We start from the raw sequence: 9,446 nt of genomic DNA on the forward strand, positions 1-9,446 counted from the left end.
TTATTTGTAATAGATCATTTAATTCTTTATTTTGTAATTCATTATTTGTAAACGGGGTCGTTCATTTAAATAGATCATTTTTTATTTGTAATAGATCATTTCTATTTTTTAATTCTTTATATATTGTAATTGTTTGATTTTCTTGACAAAATTTACAACTAACATACTAAACAAATAAATTAAACTAAATATGTATGCAAAAACATTTAACTACACCACATAGGCCTATGTTTTTTATTCTCTACTTGATTGAAAATGTCTATTACAAAATTTTAGTGAAAATCACATAGTTCTTCTACCATTTTAAGATTTTAATATTTCGACTGCTGCAAGCATTTTTTACATTTACAATTTATGAATCAGATCTACGTAATTTACAGATTTTATAGTTTATCGAAACTTTTACCATCACACAAATCAATAATGAAGTTTTGTCAAATATGCCATAAATGTAATTAGCAACCTCTTATTGAAAAAAAAATTCTCATTCAATTTTTTCGCAAATATTTATGTACGAAAACTATCCACATGTTACTGGTCATTATTAAGTTTATGTAATTGAGACCCTAAAATGATTTTGTAAAAGATTTCTATATTAGTTATAGCATAGATAACGATAGGTTCTGTTGAATTGCTTATCATATTTAATGGCACATAAATTGATAAATTTAGATTTTAGTGAATTGCTTCCATGTTAGTGGCACACAAATTAATAATTTTAAAATAATCGACCACATTTGTTTTTCAAGTCGTCATGTATGGAATAATTTGAGTTTAATTGTTATAGTTAAATTACATGCTCACCGATACAGTTTTTTTAAATGTATTTGTTTTTCAACTGTACAGGCTTCATGGCATATCTACCTGATGAGGTCCCACTTTTTAGTCATCCACATCGGGCTGACAGTATATGGGAGGATCCGGTATGTAATAACGTTTGTTGGACTTTACGCTTACAATGAAAATACCCTGCATTTTGTTTTATATTACGTGATAATGCTATAATTTAAACTACTCATTCTGTTATGCAGGACGAGGCACACACTGTGGTGACATGCCAGCGGCGAGATTCCGGCCTGTGGGAGCGTCCATTGGACCATAGAGTCTTGCAGTGTCTACTACGCGCAGGATTCTATGGTGTCTATCGTATAGGCCATATTAGACTGGACCACCCACTTATCACTGCTCTCGTTGAGAGGTGGCGCACAGAGACTCATACATTTCATTTTCCTACCGGGCAGGCCACCGTCACATTGCAGGACGTATCTGTCTTATATGGTCTACGGATTGATGGGCGAGCAGTTACTGGACCTGACCCACCATTGACGAGGGACCAGTGGATAGCCCTATGTGCTGAGCTATTGGGAGTAGCACCTACACCTGCAGACTTACAGGCAGGTAGAGTGAGGGTGAGGTGGCTGTCCGAGCAGTTTCAGGGCCATCTTCCAGATCATGCTCCAGATGAGTTAGTACAGCAGTATGCCCGAGCATATATTCTGTGGCTTATTGGAGGGGTACTTCTCTTTGATAAGTCATAGAACCTGCTCAAGCTGATGTACTTGCCACTGTTTAGAGACATTGACGTGATCGGCCAGTACAACTGGGGCGCCGTGGCTTTGGCATGCTTGTACAGGATGCTATGTCGAGCAGCTCAGGTGGGTGCGAAGGAGATCGGAGGACCCCTTGTCTTGCTACAGTTTTGTAAGAATTTTATTACATGTCAATTCATATTGTATGGCATATATCAGTATTGTAATTGCATTCAAACTATTGCAGATTTGGGCGTGGGAGAGATTGATTCGCATTGCCCCGTCTAGGCGGCAACTGGTTACTCCTGGTGAGGTTCCCATCGGCCAGGGAGACATGCAGTTGCTACCTGGACCTCGAGGTAGCCGGTGGAGGGTTGACATGGGCCACGAGGTCGTATCGACCCACGTAGTCGTTGTGTATAGAGACCAGCTTGACCGGATGATAGAGGGCGAGGTATGAAATTTAAATACCTAAATTTTAATTGTCATATGGAGTGTATATGTTCATGAGTGATTTTTAATAGACTTGTCATTATTATAGTTTATCTGGTAGCCTTATGCTGGGGTCCTCGGTACGCTCCCAGACTATTTCCGACTAGGTGAGGAGATATGGATGGCGAGAGTGCCATTCATTTGTTTTGACGTGGTTGAGTGGCATCTCCCTGATCGTGCCCTTCGACAGTTTGGTCGGGTCCAGTCCGTGCCGGATCGGTGCGACACTGAGTGGCGGTTGCATGCGACTGATAGACGTGGATGCGCCGGCACTGACTGGAGTGTGTATCATATGCGATACATACAGCCGTGGGATGCCTGTCGCGACAGTATTGTACAGGCTGACTGGAGCGATGGCGTCCTCCCCTCTCCCAACCCTTACATGTTGTGGTATCGGCGACATAGACACCTACTAGTCGGTAATCCGAGCCACTTGTCTAAGTTCGGATATCAGGGAGTTGGGCCTTCTCTCGAGGCATTGGTGAGTATCATAGTATGTGTCAGATAATTGTTAATATCATAATTGATTTACTTTCAGTCAACTATAGCCTAATATGTCTGATTTTTTGTTCAGGTGGTTCGAGCTGGGAGGTCATATCACTTGGCTGAGGACACCCTTTTCAGACATGATGGACAGGATGCGATGTAGGCCCTTGCAGAGATCCGAGAGTTATTGTACGAGGGGATCCAGCATGCCCATCGGGTAGATCGTTTACATTTTGGCCACTACGGTGTACATAGTGTAGCAGTTGCTCCAGACACATCAGTCCCGTCCACGTCAGTGCCTTCCACTTCAGCGCCAAACACAGCAGGTCCTTCGACTTCAGTCACCCCACCGCATTATACCCCATACATTTCTCCGTATTCCCCACACGTACATCTGACCTTGATTGGACACCGCCCCGATACATGCATGACGTTGTTACCCCACCCACCCAGTTACCACCTGCTTTTCTGGGGACTACTTCGACCGCGCCCATGAGTACACATGATGCAGTTCTCACTGACATCTCCTGCGTTGAGGATGAGGCCCATATTGAGCCCCCCCAGAGCGCGAGGGAGAGGCCGAGGTTATGGTCGTGGCGGACGTCGCGGCCGAGGTCAGGGTGCGGGCAGAGGCAGAGGTCGAGGTCCGGTTGCAGATCGTGATACAGTTGCACCAGATGAGGGAGTTTCACAGCTCACAGCAGTATCCGATCTTCAGGCAGAGACATGATCAGGGGCAGCACATGCAGGAGAGGGGGAGTCACACTCACAGGCTCCACAGGCAGTCAGTGGAGGACCACATGCAGGGGAGGGAGTGCTAGATATTCAGAGAGTCTACCGCAGGAGACCGAGGAGGGAGGTCCACGGTCGGGGTTGTGGGACTGGGGGCAGGTTAGGGCATTAGCGGGTATGATATGGACTGTATAGTTCTTTTTATTTGTAGTAATTGTTATAGTTTTTGTAAATCAAACTTGTACAGATGATGTAAATGTGTCATACTTATTTATTCGAAATTATAATTTAACAATTTTTATTCTTATTTATTTTGACAAATCACACAAATCTCTTTCACATCTCTACCTCTCTCTCATTCTCTGTAGTCTCTGCATTATTTATAGTAATTTACGTTTTTTCCTCAAATTTGCAAATTGAGACAACCATTTATAAACCAAAAAAATTATCGAACAAATTGAGACAACCATTTATAAAATTGAAGTTCAAATAAATTTTAAGAATTAAACTATAAATCCTAAACCCTAAAATAAAAATAAATAAGGTAGCGTTTGATAACGTTTACGTTTTTGGTTTATGTTTACAAAAAAATTAAAAATTGATTTTTGTTTATTTTTAGAAAAACATAAATTACAAACACGTTTGGTTTGAACAAAATGTTTACAAACCCATAAAAACATAAAATAAAAAATATGTTTGTTCAGACCTAAAATATTTATATTTATTTTTATTATTTATAACAATGGGATCACACATATTATAATTGAAAAAAAAATAATTTAAAAAAATTTAATTGAAAAATATTTAATTGAAATAAAAGATTAATTGAAAAAAAATTAATAGAAAAAAAAATGAATTGAAAAAAAATTATTTTAAAATATTGGTCTTAATTTCATATAGTTGATTATTATTTGCTATTATAAATTTTATTATATATATATATATATATATATATATATATATTTAATATTGGTCTTCATTTTATAAAATAAAATTTATATATATTAAAAATTGTATTGGTTTGGTGTGTGTGTGTGGGATGAGTGTTTGTGTGTGTGTGAGAGAGAGAGAGAGAGAGAGAGAGACAGAGAGAGAGAGAAGAGAAGAGTGAGTGCGTAGAGTGAGTGCATGGAGTGGCTGCTATTGAAAGCGTTCTTCAAAATAACAATAACGGAGAGAAAGCAAAGGTATTTGTTATTTGTAGAATTACAAGAACTCTTCAAAAACAATTGTAATATCTCCCTTCATTGATAAGTCGTGGATAAGCATTACAAATCCATTACAACATAAATGGTTTGGTCATTCATCCAAATAATTTCATTCATTGTCATCATCATTTGACATCTCAATATCAGATTCATACATAACATCCATGCTCCAGGCGAAGTACTGGTGTGCATCATCCATTAACCCATCTTCGGCACGCTCATTTGCGGTCTTCATTAGTGAGGACCTTTGCAAACGTTGGGTCATGCGATTAACTTCGTCGCGGATACGATGCAATGCCCTTTGCAACAACTGTGGAGTGTCAGTTGGCATACGTATGGCTAACCGACGAGGAAATTTAATATTAACTTCACGACATAACTCAACGAGAACGTTTGCTCGAGTTATGCAAAATTCCCACTCAGCTCTCATGGTATTGACAGTGGCACGTGAGTAACGCAAATTTGGATTTAATGGGTATTGAAATTCATCTCCATCTACAACCCAATAGCGACCCATTGCTGAATATAGATCAACCACCGTATATCTCATGATGATATCGCTCGAAATAGCTGTAAAACTTTTATTGTGGTATGATGCGATATTTATACCATATATACACATGGTAGCTGTATGTATAAAATTATTGTAAACAACTATGCATCAGAGTTGTCACGTCAACTTTTATGACCTGAACAACTATGCATCAACTTGATAGGAGTTGTCACTTCGACTTTTATTTACTACTCAGTGCATATCTGAAGGTTTTAAGCCAAGTTCAAATCCGCTTGGAAATTTAATTTAATTTTTTCGCTTACAAATATAATTTAATTTATTTTGCTTTGACAACATATTTAATTTCATTTTTTACCTTACATATTTCATTTAATTTAATTGGAGAAATTTGACCAATTTAATTTGAAGTTAATTATGTGTTGATTTAAGTCGGTGTTGTTATTGTCTGTAACACTTTCAAGTTCTGTACATCAAAAAACCCATTCATTCTAACTCTACTACAAATTAATCTTCAATACATTCTAACTGTATAATATTTCATCTTGAATGTTTATGAATCTATTTGGGGCTGCATAGGGTGGCTTTTTAAACACAAAGGGTCTAATTGTTTTATTTTTTTGTTCTGACACCCCCTCAAAATTTTTATGAATTGCATAATTCACATGGGCACAGTAGGTATGGTATGATAATAAATTGTAGTTCGGCGCAGTGATATGTCCAACATTTCTTAGTGATGCTCGCCAGTGACTTGAACAGACGTAATAATTTGGATGCTTTATTTTTTCCTCAGATGCTATGTGACTTTGTGCAGCGATGCAGTGATGCATGTGACTTTGTGCAGTGATACAGTGATGCATGTGACTTTGTGCAGTGATGCAGTGATGCATGTCACTTTATGCAGTGATGCAGTAATGCATGTGACTTTCTGACTTTGCCATGCTTGTATACTTTGTGACTTTTTTCCTCACGTTACGTGATGCATGTGACTTTGTGCAGCGCAACTTACATGCTTTGTTTTTTCCTCACATTTCAGAATTCATCTAAGTCACATTAATACGACCACATGGCAATAGTGTTGATAAACAATTATGTGATGGACTGAAGGAGTGAAGTGTAATTTACCGAATATAAAAAGAAGCAGAAAATGCAAAGAGGAGAAAATGGGATGACTGTGAAGTTTATTAAGTGAAAATAAGATAAAATATAGGCAGCAAAGTTCCAATCGTGTTTACATATCAGGTGACCATTTTATTATTTTGGTGAAAAAAACAACGATAGTTTTGCAGGTCGAAGTGAGTTAGATGGTTGTGTATTTACTTGCACTCTGTTTCGTAGTTGTTTATGAACAATGTTACTTTAAAACATAGAAAATTAAAGCCGTTGTTTCATTTTATGATTTCATTTATAATTTTTTGAAAACACCAATTTGTACTGAAATCGTGAATTCCAAGTGACTACTTACTGTATTAAAAAAATAAGCATGAAAAAATAGTTTCATGTGGCGATGTGACAACTCACTGCATTTTGTTTTATTTGACAATTGTGATCCTCTGGCCTACAATTATGATTTTATCTGACAACTGTGACTACATCACAGGTACACAAAGTCACGGGTACTCAGGATTACATGAAATGAATAACATAAAATAATATCACGGGTATCACTTCTTCCATAGTGCCCCAGCATGCATTATCGTCACTAGATCATCTCTAGTTAACCCCCACTATGATGTCTATAAATAGCGATACATCCAGTATGATGTTTATTCAAGTCATAACAATAGTAATATATCTACAATTACTATTATTATTTGTTTGTTTATTTTATGAACAATGTCTTCAAGAGGTGCAGGAAGTTCACGCCGGCAAAGAAATCCGAAAGTGTGGCTGCTACCTCCATTTACTTATGATTACAAGAGCGAAAAGTACTCGAGTCCGAAGGATTATTATGCTGGTATTCGAGCAGAATGGGCGTTCAGGGTAACGGAGCAAGAAGGATTGTTTAATGATCTATGTAACTTTGGGGCACCGGTACCTCATTGTCGTTCATTGACCATGGCTAGATGAAATGTGAGTGACTATGAAAAAGCAGTTAGCAGAATTAAGAAGGAGAACAACAAAATGTTGATGCGGAGATGTCGACATTTCATGCTGTAGCTAGCCACCGAAATGGCAGAAGAAAGCAACAGAGATTTGATAGGGATTGAGCGAAATAATGTTTTAAACAATGAAAAATATCTCTCTGACTACTACATGTCAGATGAGGAATGAGAAATCAAGCACCTTTATCTTTCATATATGTTTGTATGTTGTGTCGTATCTTCGTTACTGGAGTGTAAGACAATGTTGTTGTTCATTTAACATACGGATGTATTTCAAGTATTTGTTTTATGAACCTGAAGTTTATGAAATAACTACATTTATGACTACACATTTATTAGTTCATGACTTTCTTTATTGAATTGCAATGAGTTAATGAATGTTCTGGATTAATGAATGGATTAATGTATGTTGAATTATGTGAATACTTAAAACACATAAAACAGAATAGGTAGCTCGGTGAAAAGCTTCCCTTAACTGGAGCTCGTGAAATAGGGATCCTCTACGTAAAGAATTTCAATCTCCATCAGAAAAGAAGAAAGAGTCGCCTTCCAATTCCTGTAAGTCCAATCAAAATGATGACTCTGGTAAGGAATGGGGGGTTAACAGAAAACTAAACTTCAGGGGCTGGACAAACAAGCTCAAAGCCAAGTGGTTGGTCCAGTTGGGGGACTAATAAAGTTCAGACAAACGAACTACCGCCTTCAACAACACATAAAATAGAACATGTAGCTCGGTGAAAAGCTTCCCTTAACTAGGGCTCGTGAAATAGGGATCCTCTACGTAAAGAATTTCAATCTCCATTACGAAAGAAGAAAGAGTCGCCTTCCAATTCCTGGAAGTCCAGTCAAAATGATGACTCTGGTAAGGAATGGGGGGTTGACAGAAAACTAAACTTTGGGACTGGACAAACAAGCTCAAAGCCAAGTGGTTGGTCCAGTTGGGGGACTAATAAAGTTCAGACAAACGAACTACCGCCTTCAACAACACATAAAACAAAACAGGTAGCTCGGTGAACAGCTTCCCTTAATTAGGGCTCGTGAAATAGGGATCCTTTACGTAAAGAATTTCAATCTCTATCAGGAAAGAAGAAAGAGTCGCCTTCCAATTCCTGGAAGTCCAGTCGAAATGATGACTCTGGTAAGGAATGGGGGGTTGACAAAAAACTAAACTTCGGGGGTTGGACAAATGAGCTCAAAGCCAAGTGGTTGGTCCAGTTGGGGGACTAATAAAGTTCAGACAAACGAACTACCGCCTTTAACAACACATAAAACAGAACAGGTAGCTTGGTGAAAAGCTTCCCTTAACTGGGGCTCGTGAAATAGGGATCCTCGACGTAAAGAATTTCAATCTCTATCAGGAAAGAAGAAAGAGTCGCCTTCTAATTCCTGGAAGTTCAGTCAAAATGATAACTCTGGTAAGGAATGGGGGGTTGACAAAAAACTAACTTCGGGGGCTGGACAAACAAGCTCAAAGCCAAGTGGTTGGTCCAGTTGGGGAACTAAGTTTAAAACCTAATTGGTTTTACTTGATTTGCTTGTGAAAATCACTATTTACAATTAATTATACCCAAATAGATTGTTTTCTGCACCTTTTTAAAGAAATTGACGATTCTCTTAGTATAAAATAGCAATCAGTGCAAGGCCAAAAATGTAAGAAACTAGACTTGTAACCAGTTCTAATGACGCTGATTTGATATTTTTCGGATTTATACCAAAAGAGAACAACACTTCCGAAATTACTATGTAACACCAGTTTTCTGGAAAAATTTGAATGCACCAGTTTTCTGGACAGATTTGAATGCACCATGATATTCACAAACATTGGTGGCCAAGTACTCCTACCTAACCCACGTTTCACTCACAAGATCCACCATTATTTTAAAGTTGATTTCAAAAGTTGAGATTGTAAATGTTTCCCAAAATATTACAAATTGAATATTCAAAAGTTGATTTTAAAATAATTACAAATGACAACAAAAATTCAAATAGTCATACTTTTCAATGAAATACAAATAGTTGGTCGTAACAACGAATGATATATAGCTAAGTGAAACACAACATTGCCTACATAAGCTTCCTTTTTGATTACAATGACAACTCATCTCTTATTGGTATATGTGGGATTCTCAATTCAGAAAGTCATATGGCAACAGTGAATTCACTAATTTACCTTACAGTGAGCATGCCCTTATTTTGTCCGTATATGCAGATGGATTGTCAAGTCATGTGATTTGGTGCACAGGCTTTGGTTTTCTCAATTTTTTGCTCGATTTTTTTATTACAGTGACAACTCATCTCTTATTGATATATGTGGGATTCTCAATTAAGAAAGTCACATGGCAACAGTGAATTCACTGATTTACCTTACAGTGAGCATGCCCTT

The 9,446-nt window shown here is 37.7% G+C and overlaps 1 protein-coding gene across 2 annotated transcripts; it reads left to right on the plus strand.

The window, feature by feature from the left end:
• The first annotated feature begins 709 nt into the window (after nucleotides 1-709).
• On the plus strand, nucleotides 710-3,534 carry LOC114315217 (serine/threonine-protein phosphatase 7 long form homolog). Of its 2 annotated transcripts, XM_082922336.1 has the most exons (5): nucleotides 710-923; nucleotides 1,032-1,655; nucleotides 1,777-1,983; nucleotides 2,071-2,502; nucleotides 2,596-3,534. In XM_082922336.1, exons 1-2 carry the CDS (start codon nucleotides 822-824, stop codon nucleotides 1,536-1,538), a joined length of 609 nt encoding a protein of 202 aa, XP_082778462.1. In that variant the 5' UTR covers nucleotides 710-821; the 3' UTR covers nucleotides 1,539-1,655; nucleotides 1,777-1,983; nucleotides 2,071-2,502; nucleotides 2,596-3,534. The 2 variants fall into 2 exon arrangements, with proteins under 2 accessions (XP_082778462.1, XP_082778464.1); XM_082922338.1 differs by lacking the exons at nucleotides 710-923; nucleotides 2,071-2,502 and having other exon boundaries at nucleotides 1,414-1,655.
• The last annotated feature ends 5,912 nt before the right edge of the window (nucleotides 3,535-9,446 follow it).

Source organism: Camellia sinensis, chromosome 3, assembly GCF_055761805.1.
Source record: "Camellia sinensis isolate YWXY chromosome 3, ASM5576180v1, whole genome shotgun sequence".
In the NCBI taxonomy this organism is placed as follows: Eukaryota; Viridiplantae; Streptophyta; class Magnoliopsida; order Ericales; family Theaceae; genus Camellia; species Camellia sinensis.